The 19,825-nt window shown below is 44.7% G+C and overlaps 1 protein-coding gene and 2 long non-coding RNA genes across 3 annotated transcripts; 2 read left to right on the top strand and 1 right to left on the bottom strand.

Moving 5' to 3' along the window:
• Nucleotides 1-915: 915 nt before the first annotated feature.
• Nucleotides 916-3,566, top strand: LOC101092631 (gamma-crystallin F). The gene is made up of 3 exons (XM_003991078.4): nt 916-1,045; nt 1,137-1,379; nt 3,228-3,566. Exons 1-3 carry the CDS (start codon nt 1,037-1,039, stop codon nt 3,498-3,500), a joined length of 525 nt encoding a protein of 174 aa, XP_003991127.1. The 5' UTR covers nt 916-1,036; the 3' UTR covers nt 3,501-3,566.
• An 8,037-nt stretch (nt 3,567-11,603) lies between these two features.
• Nucleotides 11,604-13,862, bottom strand: LOC123379412. Its single transcript, XR_006583792.1, has 2 exons — nt 13,573-13,862; nt 11,604-11,913 (listed from the first exon to the last, which is right to left on the bottom strand). It is a non-coding gene; the product is annotated as an uncharacterized LOC123379412 (long non-coding RNA).
• A 20-nt stretch (nt 13,863-13,882) lies between these two features.
• LOC123379411 lies at nt 13,883-19,758 on the top strand. Its single transcript, XR_006583791.1, has 3 exons — nt 13,883-14,127; nt 16,629-16,739; nt 19,553-19,758. It is a non-coding gene; the product is annotated as an uncharacterized LOC123379411 (long non-coding RNA).
• Nucleotides 19,759-19,825: the final 67 nt, after the last annotated feature.

Raw genomic sequence — 19,825 nt, 5'->3', positions numbered from 1 at the left:
TTTGACCCAGAATGTCAAGATAGTATGAGGCTGAGAAACTCTGCTCTAAAGAGAGCTGAGTTAAACTCTGCTCTGAAGGAGCCACCAGGGGTAGAGGTGGGGGTCTTGGCAGAGTCAGAGCCTTAACTACAGAGCAACCACGGCTTGCCCAGGGCTAGGAAAGGTTAAGATTGTAGGATTTTTAACTTGTTGTATTTGCATGTCAACTTGTATTCATCAGCAGCTAGAACTAATTAGCTTAGCACCTACTTTGTAAAATTATTAGTTAAATAGAAAGCTACAAAGTAAGAACAACAAACTTGCACCTCATGAATTCCAAAGGTGAGGGTTTCCTGGCCAGAGGTACCCCAGCTGAGGCTCCAGAGATGGCCCTGGTCCTGCCCAGTGCCCAGGGAGCAGAGCAGAGGCCAGGTGCCTACACAGCACGCTTCCTCGGGGTCCAAGCCCCTGTCACCCCTCCTCAAGTGTGTCAGCATATCTGCTGTAGCCACTTGCCAGCCTGTAGGTTCAGAGAGGGGACCTCTTGGAGGGAAATCCCATCTAATTTCAAACGTATTGTGGAGAAGGCGGTTCTTGTCCCTGCTCCAACCCTCACTCCAAGGAAATGCTCTCTAATCCAGATGCCTCACGCTGGGGCCTATGCTGACCTCGGTCTCAGTCACTACCCGGCCTTGGTAGTCAAAAGGGAGATCATTCTGAAACTGTAAAAGATAACCCAAATACCTCATTACAATTATTAACTGGCTAAGGGCCTTTGCTCAGTTCCAAATTCCTAAACAGGCTTCATTTAAAGGCCCCAGAGGCACCAAGTGACAGTTTTAACGCGGGTCATCAGTTCGAAAGCACTGGAGAGTCTAAGAGGAAACATACAATAAGTCCCCCACCCCACCCCCGCCGTCATTATATAGAAAAGAGCGAGAGAAAATCCCCTCCTCACCCCGCGGGCCCCTTTTGTGTTGTTCTTGCCAACGCAGCAGCCCTCGTGCTATATAGACCCGCGCGCCGGCGGCCCATCACTGACCTCCATCCACCAGCCATGGGGAAGGTGAGCCCAGCGCAGCCGCAGGCCGGGAGGGGCCCCCGCGCCCCGGGGCTGGGGGCCAGGCCTCTGAGCCTTTCCTCCCCTTGCCTTGCAGATCACCTTCTACGAGGACCGGGGCTTCCAGGGCCGCCACTACGAGTGCAGCAGTGACCACCCGAACCTGCAGCCCTATTTCAGCCGCTGCAACTCCATCCGCGTGGACAGCGGCTGCTGGATGCTCTACGAGCAGCCCAACTACTCCGGCTGCCAGTACTTCCTGCGGCGCGGGGACTACCCGGACTACCAGCAGTGGATGGGCCTCAGCGACGCGGTCCGCTCCTGCCGCCTCATCCCCCACGTGAGTCCGGCCCCGCGGGCCCCGCCGGGCCCCGGAGCCACAGGGGTGCTCCGGAGGCGGCCTTCGTGGTGCAGGGTGGCGGCCTCCTTTGGCTGCCTCTCGCCAGGGTCTCCTCTCCTTTGCCAACATCTCTAAGCTTTCCTTCCACTGCAGGAGTATGCGAGGGGACGCTTCTCTTTTAAAAGTTCATTCTGCTTTGCTACAAGTAAACTCACCTCTGCTGGGACAAAGTAGGGCACCCGGTCCCTTCAGAGAGTCTATGCCCCAAGCGGTGAATAAGCAGCACGTTAGCACCTTTGCATCAGGTGGCCTGGGCTACTTCCTGGGGCTCTCTCTCTCTCTCTCTTCTTCTGTAGAATGGGGCTCGTGAAGGCGGCTAGCTCACAGGGCCGGAACGAGGGTGAGAGGTGGGCACCTGGCACCTGGCAAGCCTCCCCTCCTCCAGCCACCACTGTTAGCATGAGCCTCCCGCCCTGCTTCCCGATCAGGCAAAACAAGTGGCCGACAGTGTGATTCCAGCCGCTCCGGCAAAGCCCGCCGTTACCCAAATAAAGCCCCAGCGGCCTGGAATTCTGCAGTTAGGGATTCTCTAACCTGACTGCGACCCAGTCCTGTGGAAAAGGTACCGCTCCGGCCACGTCTGAAACCCCCTCGGAGGGTTTAACGCCTTGATAAGACCCAGCCCAGCACGAGGAGCCTGAAAACCTGGTTTCCACGTGCCTGCCCCGACCTTCCACGTGACACGCTGAGAGCTCTAGTCACGAGCTTCTCCTAAAAGAAGAAACAGGTGTGGGGCTGTTGTGGCGACCAAATCACGTGATGTACACGTGGGTCCTTGACGACCATGGAAGATTCCTCACTAGCAGCCCTTAATGCTGCAGGATATTGCTCGGGAGAATTTCCTGTTTATTGCCTAAAGCAGATTTGCAGGAGCATATCCTAGAGCTGAGAATTGAAGCTGATCTTTGTGATGGCTCTTGCTTTTCAGGATCTTAGAGAAGCAGGGCTTAAAGGAGAAGGGGAGGGTCTAAGGATTGCCTGGACTGGACTTCCTTCTTGAATTGCCACCAGTCTGTGACTTCCCCTGAAGGAAAAGCAACTTGACTTCCTTTCCCACTAGCTTCTTCTAATACTGTTGAGATTCAAAATTATAACTTTTTTTTCCAGGGATCATTTTGAAAAATTTATTTAAATAAATATATATAAATTATTACTTATATATAAATAGTATATAATATATAAATTTATAATATATGAATAATAAATTTAATTAATAAATTTAATAAATATATAAAATAAACAAATTTAAAATGTATATGATATATATAAAATATACATAAATTATTACTTAAGAATGATACTAACTAAGGGTGCCTAGGTGGCTCAGTCAGTTGAGCATCCGACTTCGGCTCAGGTCAGTGGGTTTGAGCCCCGTGTCGGGCTCTGTGCTGATAGGTCGGAGTCTGAAGTCTACTTTGGATTCTGTGTCTCTCCGTCTCTCTCTGCCCCTTCCCCACTCAGGCTCTGTCACTCTCTTTCAAAAATAAATAAACATTAAAAAAAAAAAGAATGATACTAACTAGGGCCAGTATGTATGGTTCATATAGGTTGTGGTCTTAGCTCTAGGGAGCACCATGCGTCTCTTTACGCGAATGACACCTTCTTCAGTTCTGCAGTATACAGCCTATTCAGTTGCACACAGCTGCCCTGGTGTTGGCTATCTTTAAAATTTGTCATCTTTGATGTAGAAAAGAGAAGGGAACGTCCAGTCCCTTGGGGGTTGTGTCTCTGGTTGCTAAGGGCTAGATTTTCTGACTTTTCCTCATCTGCTAATTGCTGAACCCACAGACCAGCTCCCACAGGATCAGGATTTATGAGCGAGAAGACTACAGGGGCCAGATGGTAGAGATCACCGAGGACTGCTCCTCGCTTCACGACCGCTTCCACTTCAGTGAGATCCACTCCTTCCAAGTGCTGGAGGGCTACTGGGTCCTCTACGAGATGCCCAACTACCGGGGGCGGCAGTACCTGCTGAGACCGGGGGACTACAGGCGCTACCACGACTGGGGGGCCACGAGTGCCCGAGTGGGCTCTTTGAGGAGAGCCACGGAATACTATTGAAATATTTTTACTCTACCTTGTTCTCCATCTGGAAGCTAATAAAATATTTCTTGTGTGTTTCCTGCAGTCACGTGGTCCTCTTTTCCTTTCAGTCTCCTTGGAAGGGCTCAGCAGAAAGGAAGCTGGGAATAATGTGGCTTTGCTTACACTGATCAGTGATATGTGGTATTATGTGGTATTATGCGCCCTTGTCGCAGCTCCTGCCTAAACACTTCCAGCTTTTTTTTAAATCCTAATTTTTTTTCTCTAAAACAAAAATTGGAAGAGAGAATACATTATTTTGTGATATGGTTGCTTCTGTGACTGCTGACTGCTGAAGTTGTTGGAAGAAACTTTGAAATGAAAAGAAGAAGAGGTGAGGAAGGAAACAGAAGCCAGCCGCTAGCAAGCTGCTGCAACCTCCAAAAACCAAAAAGAGGTCATAGGCTTAGGGCAGCGCGGTGGCATTTGTACAAGAGGGAAGTGGTTGCGTGTTGAACACATTCTGAACACAAAAATTCCCATTGGATTCAAGGTGCAGGAGAGGGTTGTCCTATGCCATTGGGCGGATGGAGTTCTCTTCAACCCAAACAGAGACAACTGCAGGAGAAGCACGTTTGGGGAGGGAAACCAGGTGTCCCATTTTGTGCAGGAAGAGTTTGAAATGTCCAGGAACATCAGATGGAGTTGTTGACCAGATAACTGCTTAGCGGTTAACCAGGCAACCAGCCTGGGGTTCAGAAGAGAGGCATGGGCTGGAGATCAACGTTTGCAAATTATCAGAGGGTAGATGGTATTGAAAGTCACAAGATGGGATAGGATCCCCCAGGGTGTGTATATCAGTGAAGCCTTGGGCACCCCAGCTTTAAAATGAATGCATGGGAGGGAGGACTAGTAAATTATGCCAAAAGTTTGATGGCTTACACAGTAAAAGATTTTTCTTTTATTTAAAAAAAATTTAATTTCACGTAAAAAGATAAAAGAGGTGTTTAAAAAACAAATGGTACTGACTTTTTAGCTAGTTCTTATTTTTTTCTTTTTAGAGAGAAAGAGAGCAAGCAGGGGAAAGGAAGAGACAGAGAGAGAATCCCAAACAGGTTCCACAGGTTCCACATCTATGGCAGAGCCAAACACAGGGCTCAATCCCACAAACCTGGGATGGTGAGCTGAGCTGAAGTCGACTCAGAAAGTCAGCTGACTGAGCCACCCAGGCACCCCTAGCTAATTCTTTTTTTTATTTTTTTTTTAATTTTTTTAATCTCAATGTTTTTATTTATTTTTGGGACAGAGAGAGACAGAGCATGAACGGGGGAAGGGCAGAGAGAGAGGGAGACACAGAATCGGAAACAGGCTCCAGGCCCCGAGTCATCAGCCCAGAGCCTGACGCGGGGCTCGAACTCAGGGACCTCGAGATCATGACCTGGCTGAAGTCGGACGCTTAACTGACTGCGCCACCCTGGCGCCCCACCCCTAGCTAATTCTTAAGAGTAGATAAATCCAGGGATGCCTGCGTGGCTTAATCAGTTAAGCAACCGACTTTGGCTCACATGATCTCGCGGTTTGGGAGTTTGAGCCCTGCATCGGGCTCTGTGCTGACAGATCAGAGCCTGGAGCCTGCTTCCGATTCTGCGTCTCCCTCACTTTGTCCCTCCCCTGCTCACACTCTGTCTCTCTCTCAAAAACAAACATTAAACATTTTTTTTAATTAAAAAAAAGAGCAGATGAATCTGGAAACATGGAATTCAGCAGGAACAATGCAAACATAATTAGGAAAGTGGAATCGAATTGTTGTTTCATACCACTTTCGGTTTTCTGACCATTACACTAGAGAGCACTATCTACCGGGTTCATCAAAAATTTTGGGGGGCACCTGGCTGGCTCAGTTGGAGGAGTGTGCAACTCCTGATCTTGGGCTTGTGAGTTTGAGCCTACACTGGGTGTAGAAATTACTTAAAAAATAAATAAACTTAAAAGGAAAATCTGGAAAACTGTAATGAATACTAAAAAAAAATCGTGTGGTGCTTATGAACCCACATTTACAATTATTAAGAGAGAGATTAAGGACTTTCAGGCTTTAGTGAGAGTAGCAAAGGCCTGGTGCACAATCAACCACCCAGATTAAGTTAGGACAGCCTTTCTCCACCACACAGGCCTTGAGAATCACCCGGGCACTTTCAACACAGAGATGCCTAGACCTGGTGAATCAGGATCTCCAGGGAGTTCCCTGCGCACCTGTAGAGTTAACATGCTCCCCTGGCAAGGCTTATGACACTGAACATTTGGAAAACAGTGGGTGAAAGCCTTTCTTCCCAAAGTGTGGTCTGCACACCAGCCGCCCAGGGATGTCCTGGGAGCTTGCTAAAAATGTGGAATCTCAGACCTCAACCCAGACACGCTGAGTCAGAATCTGCATTTTAACAAGAGCCCTAGATGGTTCTTCTTCTTCTTCTTTTTAAATGTTTATTTTTGAGAGAGAGATTGAGAGAGACAGAGATAGAGTGTGAGTGGGGGGGAGGCAGAAAGAGAGGGAGACACAGAATCCAAAGCAGGCTCCAGGCTCTGAGCTGTCAGCAGAGAGTCCCACGTGGACCTCGAACCCATCAACCGCGAGATCATGACCTGAGCCGAAGTCAGACACTTAACCGCCTAGCCACCCAGGAGCCCTGCTAGATGATTCTTATGTACATACCAATTTGAGAAACTCTGGGCTAACGAGCAGTGGTATCCCCTAAATCCAGTAGAGTATAGATCACTGTTTCTCATGTCTGGCTGTACATTAGAATCATCCACAGAGCTTTTAAAAATGCTAATGCCTGGGCCACGTTCCCAAAGGTTCTGAATTAATTACATCACTTTCCAATAATTTTTTTTCTTCTTGGAATTTTTCTTCCAATAATTTTTTTCTTCTTCATTTCTTTTTCTTCTGTAGGTTTTGTCAACTTACATATGCTTTTTGACTTATTTATTCTAGATTAGTCAAATATGCCCAGTATTTTAATAATGATGAAGCTTGATTGGAAAACAAGGTCTGAATCCAGGGTCAAGATGGGTCTCCCAACTTCTCCTCAAATTGAACTAACCCTAGGCACAGGCAGATAAGTAATCTTTTTTTTTCTATATTAAATATAATTTATTGTCAGATTGGTTTCCATACAACACTCAGGGCTCATCCCAACAGGTGCCCTCCTCCATGCCCATCACCCACTTTCCCCTCTTCCCCACCCCCCCCATCAACCCTCGTTTGTTCTGAATATTTAAGTCTTTTATGGTTTGCCTCCCTCCCTCCCTCCCTCTCTGTAACTTCCTCCCCTTCCGCTCCCCCGTGGTTCTCTGTTAAGTTTCACAGAATCCACATATGAGTGAAAACCTATGGTATCTGTCTTTCTCCAGGCAGAGAAGTAATCTGACTGCGGGAGGATTCCCAGAACAACCCTGCCCCAGTAAAGCCACAGATAAACCCAGTGGATGTGAGACAATGATCGCTCCCCCCACTTTTTTTTCCAGTGTTGTTGATTAGGCCGGCTGGAACTACCTGAAGACCAAGGAGATCTTTACCTTGCTTAGAAACAAAGTTTTTAGAACATGAAGAAATCCTTAGAACCTAGCTAAGCTTAAACGGTCTGCTGAATTTATTATTAACAAGACAGCTTTCCATTCACAAATCCTCTCTCTGTATCATGGTTCTCACATCTTTCTTACGGATTTTTGGCTCCTGTATTTCTTCCTCTTTTTTTTTTTTAAAGTTACTTATCTATTTATTTTTTTAAAAGGAAGACCCATTTTTCTTTATTTGTTTTTTTAACTAAGCTTTACACCCAGCATGGGGCTTGAACTCACCCCCTGAGATCAAGAGTCACATGCTCTACCTGCTGAGGCAGCCACACGCCTATTTATTCGTTTTTAGTGAAAAGTTGAATGTCTTTTGTACCACCGGGACTAAATAAATATAAATTCCAAACTCTTTAAAGTAGCTCCCTTCTCTTTCCCTTAGACAATGCTTTTACTTAATTTAGATAAGAGCTCCACCCAGTGCTCACCAGAAAAAAGGCAAATATGGTTTAAAAGCCTTTTCCAAAATCATATATATTAAGAGATTATTGGGGCGCCTGGGTGGCTCAGTTGGTTAAGTGTCCAACTCTTGATTTCAGCTCAAGTCGTGATCTCACAGTTCATGGGTTTGAGCCCTGCGTGGAGCTCTATGCCGATGGTGCAGAGCCTGCTTGGTTTTCTCTCTCTCTCTCTCTCTCTCTCTCTCTCTCTCTTTTTCTCAAAATAAATAAACTTTAAAAAACTTATTTTAAAAAGAGATTATGTTGTACCTTTTAAATATACTCTGCTAGACAGTGTATGCTCTGAAAACTTATTTTGTAGCCAAAATGCTTACTAAGCCAACGTAAATCTTACTCAAAAAGCAGGGCTTGAGAGCGTTGTAACACATTGTGAGCATTTCATAAGAGCAGGTGAATAAAGGCATGATAATCAGTCTGTGTTCACGGAGCCAGTGAGGCCCCTGCGGGTGGGGAATCCAGGATTTGCACTGTGACTTTTATCAGAGCCCCTGTCTTCTTCCTCCATCTTGCAACATGTGACAGATCCATTGCTAATTTATGAAACTTCAAGTTCAGAAGTAAGATACATTTCACATATTTCTTCAGATATGTCCTCCACTTCATCTTCAAGCTCGGCCCCTATTTACTTATGAGTTCTCAACCAACTCTTTGTGACATCCTTTGTGTTTTTTCCTTGCCATTGTGTATGAGTCATTTTTTGGTTGATTAATCTCCATTAGGATAGAAACAAGAGAGCTGTTTCTAATCTTGTTGGCTGACTTCCTGTGTTCCTCTGTCCCTCTCTCAGTGTCTGCAGACATACAAGGATATCATCATCCCATTGGTCTTAAATATCTTAGATCAACCTAGCTATACGCAGAGATAATGAACAGTGTGCAGCATGGCTCCTCTAGTGCCCATCCTTGCATTTGAAAGTCACAACCTTCACCCTTTACAGTAACACTCACACTATGCATCTTGAGGCTGCTTTGACCCATATCCTCCAAGGGATTGTTACCTTTCTGCCTGAGCTCGCCTACTCCCAGCTTACATTGGTTTCAAAGGTGGGAATTGGGAATTGTTGATAGAGCTCACAAATACAGTTCATGTCCTCATACCCTTTGGACTCTATTAGGCATTCTAGAAAACCTTCACTCTATGTCCCACGTGGCAGGGGAATGCTGCAAACCAGCCCAGATCCCCGCTCCCTTTGAGAATCTACTAGACTCCATCTTTGAAACTTACCCTCTCTCACTCTGACTTTGTGGCCACCTACCTCACCCTCCCAGGGTCCTGAGAACATAAGATAAACCCGGTCTTAAATATAAATTCCAAACTCTTTTCTTTCCAGGAAATCATCTTTTCTTTTCAGGAAATCATCTTTTCTTTCCAGGAAGTCAAACGGGTCCATTCTAAGCCAAGTCTTACCATCAGACTCTCCCAGGCCACCACTCCACTGCCCATGTTCCAGATTCTTCTCCATGGTTTCCATGCTCCACAGCTCACTCTTTCCACCTGCTTCATCATTTTGTTCTTCACAAATTTTCAAATTTTGTTCCATCTATCTTGAATTCTATTCTTCACAACTCTTCACTTTTAATATTTATTTAATCTTAAAGGCTGTAATCAGAATTTTTCTATCTCCCCCTTGCCCTCCATTATAAACCTCCATTCAAGGATTCACAGAACACAATTTTACAATTAAGAAGCAACAGCAGTTGGGGGTGGGGAGGCAGCAGCAACAACAAACTCAAATTCCCGTAAATAATCATTATGGCTTTTCAAATACTTCAGTTGGCACGGTGACAGTTTACCATAACCATCCAGGTGGTTTTCTGTTGAAAACATTGCTCCTGAATTCCCAAGAGCTAGTTTTGGGAGTCAAACTTGGATACTAACTTTACCATGAACTAGTTATGGGACATCAGGTAAGCCACTTAACCTCTCTAACCTAAGCTACAGTTTTCCCATCTGCCTAATGGGGATAATCATAAAACCCACTTCATGGGGTTTTATGAGACATAATAATAATAATATAATGCTGTAAAAAGCCTGGCATATAGTAACTCATTAAACATTAGCTATTATTAGTATTTATTTATCTTTTTTATTGTCCCAAGGGCTATATTTTGTACTTGTGGATTTTTTTTAAAGGAGAAGCCTTTCTTTTTAAGTTTATCTGTTTATCTTGAAAAAGAGAGAGAGAGAGGGAGGGGCAGAGAGAGAAGAAGAGAGAGAATCCCAAACCCAATCCAAAAACTGTGGATTTGTAAAAATGATCTTGAAGCCCAAAGTTTGAAGTAGGATGTCCTAGGTATGAGGAGTTTGGCTGCAAATTATGTAATTAGAAGTGTATTTATGGAGCTACAGGACCTAGAATGCCGGAAACAATGGATGTACTTTTCTTCAAGCTAGTCAAACAAATTATTCAATACTAGGCAATATATTATAAAGGGACTGTTAATAAAATGTCATATTTTCTAAAGAGGACATCAGGATTATGAAGAGACTAAAAACAATCTCCTGTGAGTAGATAAAGAAATTGGTGCAATTTGGACCAGAGAAGAAAATGTTAGTATATTCAGGTATTTAAAATGCTACCACGTGAAAAGGAGCCTAGACTATTTCCTGTGTGAGCCCAGTACAGAATTAATGCCAATGGGTGTAATTTAGGGGAAGGCTGTTATCGGTTCAACGTGAGAAAGATTTTAAAGGAGCCAGAAATGCCAGGCAATGTAATGGTGGCTTGCACAGTAGTGACCATCCTAGTCACCTTGCCCTATACATCTCTGCCATCTGGGCTGTTCTCCCCGAGACTGTTGAGTGACAACAAATGATATAACTACAGACTTTTGACACTAAGACAGTCCAAGAACAATGTCAGAAACACTTAAAAGAAGAGCCACTTCTATGAGAGAAACTAGTTTGATGGCCATGGTCTTATTGCTAGCTGCTTTTAGTAAAGGTCCTTTCTTTAAGCCAATACATTAAAAAAAAAAAAAACCGAACACTAAAACCATTTAGAAAATCCTTGTATAAAGCAGGTGTAATCTAGTAAGTAAACTGTTTTCCTAAGTTCTGTGAGCCACCGTAACAGATTAATCAAACCCAAGAAGGAGGCTATGGGAACCTCCAGTTTACAGGCAGGTGGTCAGGAGCACATGATAGCCTGTGCTTTTGATTGGGGTCTTAAGTGCACTGGGGTTGGGAGGCAGTCTTGTAGGACTGTGGGATCAATGCTGTCTCCAGGCAGATAGTGTCAGAACGGGGTTAGATCATAGGACACCCAGCTGGTGTCTCACAATCACTTATGTGTGAAAAACGACTGCCCATTTGGTGACCAGAATATAGAAGTGTTCAGAGTACTATCACATAAGAGAAAGCAATAATGGGCTTTTTCTTGACTTCTAAGCACCATGGTCCAATAAAGGGAACCAGGGGTTCAAGAAGAAGTGGTTATGGGAGCAGAGGAAACACAAGATGAATCTGGGACATCTGGTGGTACCAGAAAGTAGGAAAATGCTAAAAGAAAAAGGAGGAAGTGAGGAAGGGAGAGACACAGGAGCCAACCTGCTGGCACTCCCAATGACAAAAGCTGTGCCAATGTAACTGGCTGTACCTCAGCTTGCCCCGGGCTAGTGAGGATTCAGTGTAACCACTACCCTCCAGGGAGCCTCTTAAAATGGTGACAGTGAGGGATGCCTGGGTGGCTCAGTTGGTTAAGCATCCAACTCTTGATCTCAACTCAGGTCATGATTTCATGGTTTGTGGGATTGAGCCCCGAGCTGGGCTCTGTGATGACAGCACGGAGCCTACTTAGGATTCTCTCTCTCTCCCTCTCTCTCTGCCCCTCCCTCACTTGCGCTGTCTCTTTCTCTCTCAAAATAAATAAATAAACTTAAAAAATAATAAGATGGTGACAGCGGGACGGGGCCTCTTCCCTACCCCCTTCCTCATTGGAGCTATTATTTTAATGTTCCCATTAGCTCAGAAGCAAACAAAAAAAAACATTCCCCATGAGGTATAGCACACATTATTGTTATTTGACAGATAAAACCAATTGACACTCTTAAGATGATTCTCCACTGAGGTTTTATTACACAGGAAAATACTGAAATTCTTGACGCATCTGGAATATATTTGCGACACATTTGGAATATATTCGTTGGCACATATCACCAACACATCAGGGAGCGAGGTCTGAGCTGCCGTGGAAGGATCAGCAGCTTTGGAAGGCTGGCCTGCTGCTTCGATAATATTCCTTTCTGCCATACAGCCAGTGAGAATAGTTGACAACAGTTACAGGGTCTCCAGGCACGGTGCCCTCACTCCCCACCCGTGCCAATCTTTGCACAGCGACCATATGAGTTCTGTACCGGTCCTACCTGCAGGAACAGAGACACAAGCTCAGATCAGTTACATGATTAGTCCAATGCCACACACACATAGAAGGAGCAGAGCCAGGATTTGATGTCAGATCTCTCTGGTTCCGGAATCCTTACGTTCCACCAGTAAGTTACACTGTCTCTGCATGGGAGGACACACATAGGAGGCTTGGGGAGGAGGGGGACACAGAAAAGTGTGTACATTATCTCCCGAGACATGTCGTTTCTAGCAATAGTTTATTGGGAGGTGGTAATCACATCCAGAACCAGAAGGAAAGAGCCGGAGGGAGGGGCAGGGAAGTGTCCCCACCTGGATGACTGGAAACAAAAGAAGGATCTTTGAAAGTCCAAAGCAAGAGCTGTTCGGGGAGATTCCAGGCCTGTAACACTCAGGAAACCAGACTGGATATCGTAGCTTCCGTCATTTTAGGCAAGATCATCAGTGAGGCCAAGATCATCAGAAGAGACGGTGTGATTGGTGGGGTCCCTACATCCAAGGGACATTCTTGCCGTACATTGGCAGACCTAGACTTGCAGTAACTACTCCTCCACACGTCAACGATCCTGCCTTCGTCTGGGGAGGAGTTAGCTTGATAAACCAGCACTCGTGTTTCTACTGCACAACACTATAAGACATCGGGCAGTGTCTTCTCATAAACATAATTTGTACAAGATAAATGAGGAAAGAGAACGAAGGCATGGAAAGTGCCCCAATATCCCAGTAAGTCACTCTCAGTGAGAAAACATTAAGGATGCTTTCCAGTTTTCCTGTCAGAGAACAGAGGAAACCTGTCTCTCCCAGGAAGAAAAGGAATGTGGGTGCAGGACGCCCCCATGACCAGCCCTCTTGGGAGTGAGGAGGGGGCTGGGTCACTTGACTCCTAGGAGAGGCTCTGAGTTTGTGAGGGAGGGCCACAGACCCCTCCTACGCTGCAGAGACTTAGGCGTGGGGACAGTTTCCTTGTGGAATTTTTTTTTTAAGGCAATTTTGTCAGCCCAGGACTGAAAACCCGTATCATTATGATTATTATTTGTTATCTTGAGTTTAAAATAATAAGAACTTGTTTTTTGGTTTTTATAGAACAAGTTTACCAAGATAGTTACTTGAAGGACTAGAAACGCCAAGATCTATCTTCAGAAGACAGAAAACAAAGGGAAAACTTCAACTTGGAAGGAAAGGCTGAGATGACCCAGGAAAAGAGTGGACACAACTCTGGAAGGCATGTGGGAGTTCCTGGCCAGAACGGGTAGCATGGAATTGGCGGGAGTTACCTAACACAGGAGCAGAGATGAGCTCCCCCTCCAGCAGAGGATTTACCGTGTAAATGGCCAGGTTAGAGAGAAGCATGAATGGTAGTGAGTTCTGAGTTCCCATCGGCGTTCAAAAAGACCCCATGAAACATGGCGGCAGAAAGTTCATAGCAGTGCCTAGTGCAGTGACAATAAAAGGAGTTAACAGGAGCCATGAAGACGGGCATCGAGGTGCCTGCAACCCACACCTACACGGCTGCTGTGCAAGTCTGGGCTTCTGCCCCAGTAGGGAAGTCAAGTAGGCAAGAAGGCAAGGCCAGTCAAGCAGAATATAATTCCCACCAGAGGGACAGGCAGGCTGGTGGGGAGCAGCCTGAGGTCCAGGCGGCAATCTGGGATTTTGCTCACCTCCACTGCTTCTGAGAACAATGACCGTAACATATGTTGGTTCCTGAGCCGAGTCTCTCATTGGCTTCATGGTCAGAAGGTCGGAGCACACGAGTAACAGGTGCTGCTGGCAGCTGGGAGTACTTGAGCACACAGACTGGGGAGGGGCCTGGAAAGGCCAAACTCAATGTTGGCTCTGACACAGGTGAAATTCTGCTGTGACAGGCGTACATTCATTCAATGGATACTGAGACTAATTGAGCATTTATGGTGTTCCAGGAACCAGTGCTGCCGAGTTAAGCAGAGAAAAGTCGGCGTTGATAAGGTAGTCACCGCCATTAGGGAGATAGGGGAGGGGACTAACACGGGACTGAGCCCTTACTCTGCCCATCACTGTTATCAGGTTCTGGAAACGCAAAGAAGACTAAGACAACCTTTCCCCTCAAGGCACTTGGAGTCTAACAGGACAGCCAGGCCCACTATTAACTAGATGAAGTAAAATGTGGTTAACTGGATAGGAGCTGAGAACAAGAAGGGCTGTAGAGGCAAGAAAGGAAGGACGCAAGTTTTCCCCAGGTAAGTAAAGAGAATTCCAGAAAAGGATTTGCTGTCTCCCAAAGAGATGACATGGGGAGGGGGAGGTTGGAGCTTAAAGTCTGAGTAAGAAATTGTTTTTAATTGTATTTATTTATTTTTTAAATGTTTATTTTTCAGAGAGAGAGAGAGAGAGAGAGAGATTGTGAGTAGGGGAGGGGCAGAGAGCGAGGAGGACAGAGGATCTGAAACAGACTCCTCACTGAGGGCAGACAGCCAATGCGGGGCTTGAACTCACAAACTGTGAGGTCATGACCTGAGCTGAAGTCAGATGCTCAACTGACTGAGCCGTCCAGGCACCCCTGAGGTCTGAGTAAGAATTTAAAAATTAAGAAAGAGCAGAAGGACACAGATGGCACCAGAACATCATGAGAGAGGGTGGCACACATCAAGTGCATTCGGTGGACTGTGAGGAGCTCTGCATGGCTAGAGGAAGAAGAGAAGGGGTGGCTAGGGGTGGCGAGGCCAAGAAGACACTAGAAAGCTGGGGAGAAACAGGGTATGAAGGACCTTCAGACAATAGGGCACCGTGGAAGGCATCGAGCAGGCTTCGTGCACTTGGACCTGTTTCCTTAGAGACAGAGGACTGATAAGCAGGAGGAGGGATGGAAGCAGGAAAGCCAGGGAGCCACAGAGCCTCTGCGGAGAGCTGGGCCCATTACAGACAACCCGCCCCATCGAAAAGAGGCAGCCAGACACACTTTGCCTCCCACCTCAGGGGAAGGAGGCCCATCGAGACCAGATCTCCCCACTTCTATGAAAAATCTAGAACCATCCGTTCTGATGTTAACTATCCATCCACCACCCTGATTTTTAATACTGGCTTAAACTTTTAAAAATCACCACGTGGAGCAAGAAAAACTCCCTCAGTTATATTTCTGCACAATTAGGAACAAAGGAGAGATTGAAAATTAAGTCAGTAGCGTTTGGTAATGAAGCCCTGGAGTCTGACCTGGGTTTGAAGTCTGGTTTTCCCACTAATCAGTCAGGAGGCCAGGGGTAAGTTAGATTAGCCTTGCTCAGCCTCAAAATGCGAGATGATTGGGCAGGTTATTGTGAGGGGCACATTAAATAATGCATGCTAAGCATTTAGCCCAGAATTTGGGATATAACCCATGATTAATATATATAAGCTTCTGTTGTTGTTACATCTATTGTATTATCAGTATTGTACAATGTATATTGTATTGTGCACTCAACGCATTATTCTCCTTTTCTTTAGTTGAGTTTTTTTTTTTTTTTTTTTTTTTTTTTTTTTAAGATTTAAAGCACCACAGGGGCACTGGGTGGTTCAGTCAGTTGAGCATCTGACTCGGCTCAGGTCATGATCTCGGGTTATTTAGTTCGAGCCCCGTGTCGGGCTCTGTGCTGACAGCTCAGAGCCTGGAGCCTGCTTCAGATTCTGTGTCTCCCTCTCTCTTTGCTCCTCCCTCTCTCTCTCAAAAATAAATTCAAAAAAATTTTTTTAAAACAGATTAAAACACAAGTAACTACTGCCGCATTAAAAAAAAAACAACCTTATTTTCCCAGTTTTGATACCCATAGTAATAAGAAAAGAAAGAGAAAATATAACTGATATTATTCATCCTCCCTTTGGAAAACAAACCAGAAAGTATGGGCCTAAAATTCTTTGACTCTTTCTCCCAAAAAAAATGCACTAACTACGTTTGTAAATGAGCCTTATCCTTCCTCTTCCTTCCTTTGAAGTCTTGCACATAAATTTTAACTTAGCAAAACATTTCCAGCTTCCATTTTCAATGATAACAGAGCTTTGCAGACATTTGTAATAACTTATTCTAAACTTAATATTAAAGGCAGGGGCTCCTGGGTGGCTCAGTCCATTGAGCATCTGACTCTTGATTTCAGCTCAGGTCATGATCCCAGGCCCATGGAATGGAGCCTTGCATTGGGCTCCTTGCTCAGCATGGAGGTTCTCTCTCTCTCTCTCTCTCTGCCTCTCTCCCCTGCTTGCTCTCTCTCTCTGTCTCTCTCTCAAATCAAAAAAATAAAAATAAAGGCAAAGTTGATTTCTCAAAGAAGCCTATATGAACAAATATCTCACTTGCTAGAGGTAGGTGCTCAATGTTTTACAGTTAATCCTCAAAATACTTTGGATTCAACTTTGCTCAGAGAGCGTCCAGTAGAAGGTCAGCAGCAACTATTGTGTGACCCATATTTGGGGTTTCATTTCTGTCTTCTAGCAAAATAGGAAAGGTAAGATCAGCCTATGTGGGGGAAGAAAGCACATAATCTGAACTGAGGGCACTGTTCTATTGTACTGGGCAGGTCTTTTCCAATGGCAAGTGACTGAAAACTAACCCACACAATTTCAAAGTAAGAAGAGAATTTACTGGTCTCTATAATGTAAAAGCCGTAGGCATGGACAGGTGCAGCAGTTCTGATGGGATCTTCAGGAGTCCTTCCCTACAGCCCTCTGTCTTCCTCAGTTCTGCTTTCCTCTGTGTTGGATTTATTTCCAACAGCTCTTTCCATATGGTGGACCTCAACAGCTCCAGGCTTACAGCATCCCGTACCTCAGAATCCCAATGGAGAGAACTCTAAAAAATCTCGGCATTGGATCTCACCAGCCTCTCGTGAGTGAATTTTCCCTTTCCTGAGCCAGTCCCTGGGGCCAGTAGAAGAGAATGCTCTGAATGGCTGAAGATGAAGCCTGACTAAACCCTGGAGTTGGGGGATAGAGTCCATGAGACCTAAGCTACACGGAATGAGAATGAGGAAGAGGCAGTCACCTAAAGAACACAGAGGTACTAGAAAGTGGAATGGATTCCAAGCAAGAAAAAAACCCAGATGTTTGCCACCCAGGTGATGCCCACAGCAAAATCCAGAGAAAATCAGTAACTCATTTTATGCCACAGCATGTAGCAAATACCCCGGGTACTCCGTGGGCTAACTGGCTACCAGCTCCATCGTTACAAGAAACACATACACTGAAGTCAATTCATAACACCCTGATTTCTCAGGTTAGCATCCTGTCAACTTCAACTCTATGAAGCAGAACATGATTTCCTTCTTCCCTGGAATTTAGAATGATTTTTTTAAAGGGATTTTTTTTTTTTTTTTTTGAGAGACGAGAGAGAGCGAGACATGGTGCGAGCAGGGGAGGGGCAGAGAGAGAGAGAGAAACACAGAATCCAAAGCAGACTCCAGGCTCTGAGCTGTCAGCACAGAGCCCGACACAGGGCTTGAACTCACGAACAACGAGATCATGACCTGAGCTGAAGTCGGGGGCTCAACTGACTGAGCCAGGCACTCCTCACCTGCAGGGTTTAAAAAAAAATCCTTCAGGGTAGTTCTATTTTTAACTTTTTGAGGAACTTCCACACTGTTTTCCGGAGCGGCTGCACCAGTTTGCATTCCCACCAACAGTGCAAGAGGGTTCCTGTTTCTCCACATCCTCACCAGCATCTGTAGTCTCCTGATTTGTTCACCTTAGCCACTCTGACCCACGTGAGGTGGTATCTCAGTGTGGTTTTGATTTGTATTTCCCTGATGATGAGTGACACTGAGCATATTTTCACGTGCCTGTTGGCCATCTGGATGTTTCTGTGGAAAAGTGTCTCTTCATGTCTTCTGCCCATTTCTTCATTGGATTATTTGTTTTTTTGGGTGTGGAGTTTGGTGAATTCTTTATAGATTTTAGCTACTAAACCTTTATGCAATATGTCATTTGCAAATATCTTTTCCCATTCCATCAGTTGCCTTTTAGTTTTGTTGATTGTTTTCTTTGCAGTGCAGGTTTTTATCTTGATGAGGTCCCAATAGTTCATTTTTGCTTTTAATTCCCTTGCCTTTGGAGATGTGTCAAGTAAATTGCTGCGGCTGAGGTCAGAGAGGTTTTTTCCTACTTTCTCCTCTAGGGTTTTGATGGTTTCCTGTCACATTCAGGTCCTTCATCCATTTTGAGTTTGTTTTGTGTTTGGTGTAAGTGGTCTAGTTTCAATCTTCTGCATGTTGCTGTCCAGTTCTCCCAGCACCATTTATTAAAGAGACTGTCTTTTTTCCAGTGGATATTCTTTCCTGCGTTGTCAAAGATTAGTTGGCCATACATTTGTGGGTCCAATTTTGGGTTCTCTATTCTATTCCATTGGTCTATGTGTCTGTTTTTGTGCCAGTACCATGCTGTCTTGAAGATTACAGCTTTGTAGTAGAGGCTAAAGTCTAGGATTGTGATGCCTCCTGCTTTGGTTTTTTCTTCAATAATACTTTGGCTATTTGGGGTCTCTTGTGGTTCCATACAAATTTTAGGATTGTTTGTTCTAGCTTCGAGAAGAATGCTGGTGCAATTTTGATTGGGATTGCATTGAATGTATAGATTGCTTTGGGTAGTATTGACATTTTAACAATATTTATCCTTCCAATCCATGAGCATGGAATGTTTTTCCATTTCTTTGTATCTTCTTCAATTTCCTTTATAAACTTTTTATAGTTTTCAGCATACAGATCTTTTACATCTTTGGTTAGGTTTATTCCTAGGTATTTTATGATTCTTGGTGCAATTGTGAATGGGATCAGTTTCTTTATTTCTCTTTCTGCTGCTTCATTATTGGTGTATAAAAATGCAACTGATTTCTGTACATTAATTTGGTACCCTGCGACTTTGCTGAATGGCCCTATGACCCAGCAATAACACTGCTAGGAATTTACCCAAGGGATACAGGAGTGCTGATGCATAGGGGTACATGTACCCCAATGTTTATATCAGCACTTTCAACAATAGCCAAATTATGGAAAGAGCCTAAACATCCATCAACTGACGAGTGGGTAAAGAAGATATGGTTTATACATACAATGGAATACTACTTGGCAATGAGAACGAATGAAATCTGGCCATTTGTAGCCACGTGGATGGAACTGGAGGGTATTATGCTAAGTGAAACAAGTCAGGCAGAGAAAGATACCGCATGTTTTCACTCATACGTGGATCTTGAGAAACTTAACAGAGGACTATGGGAGAGAGGAAGGGGAAAGAAAAAGAGAGAGGGAGGGAGGCAAACCATGAGAGACTCTTAAATACAGAGAACAAACTGAGGGTGGGGGGGGAGGGGAAAGTGGGTGATGGGCATGGAGGAGGGCACTTGTTGGGATGAGCACTGGGTGCTGTATGAAAACCAATTTGACAATAAATTATATTTTAAAAATAAACATAAAAATTCAAAAAGATAAATAAAAACATAAAAATAAAAAAAATCCTCAAGTTTGGCCTCATGTCAAAGATGAGACTGAATGGTTCTGATGCAGGGCTGAGGCATCCCAGCGTTTGCAAAATTCCCAGCCGATTCTAACATGCAGGCAGGACTGGCAGACACAGGAATAATTTGCTTCTGAACAAAGTGTTTACTTCTTTTTAAGTTTGTTTGTTTGTTTGTTTGTTTGTTTGTTTGTTTAGGTAATCCCTACACCCAATATGGGGCTCGATCTCACGACCCCAAGATCAAGAAGCACATGCTCTTCCGAATGAGCCTGCCAGGCGCCCCATTAACAAAGTGTTTCAATAGTTGCCATCGTTGCAAACAAGGCAAATATTCTTCTTTGTTAATTCTATTTACATTCTTAATGTCAAGACATTGTAGATGTCAATTCAACAAAGCTCCATAACCAGTTATGTAAGGTTGTGCATTTTTTTTTAAGTTGTGTATATCTTATGGGCCCCGTGTCTACA

This window comes from Felis catus, chromosome C1 (genome assembly GCF_018350175.1).
Source record: "Felis catus isolate Fca126 chromosome C1, F.catus_Fca126_mat1.0, whole genome shotgun sequence".
Taxonomy (NCBI): domain Eukaryota; kingdom Metazoa; phylum Chordata; class Mammalia; order Carnivora; family Felidae; genus Felis; species Felis catus.
Note: the sequence above shows the minus strand (reverse complement) of the source record. Positions and strands in the feature narration are given on the sequence as shown.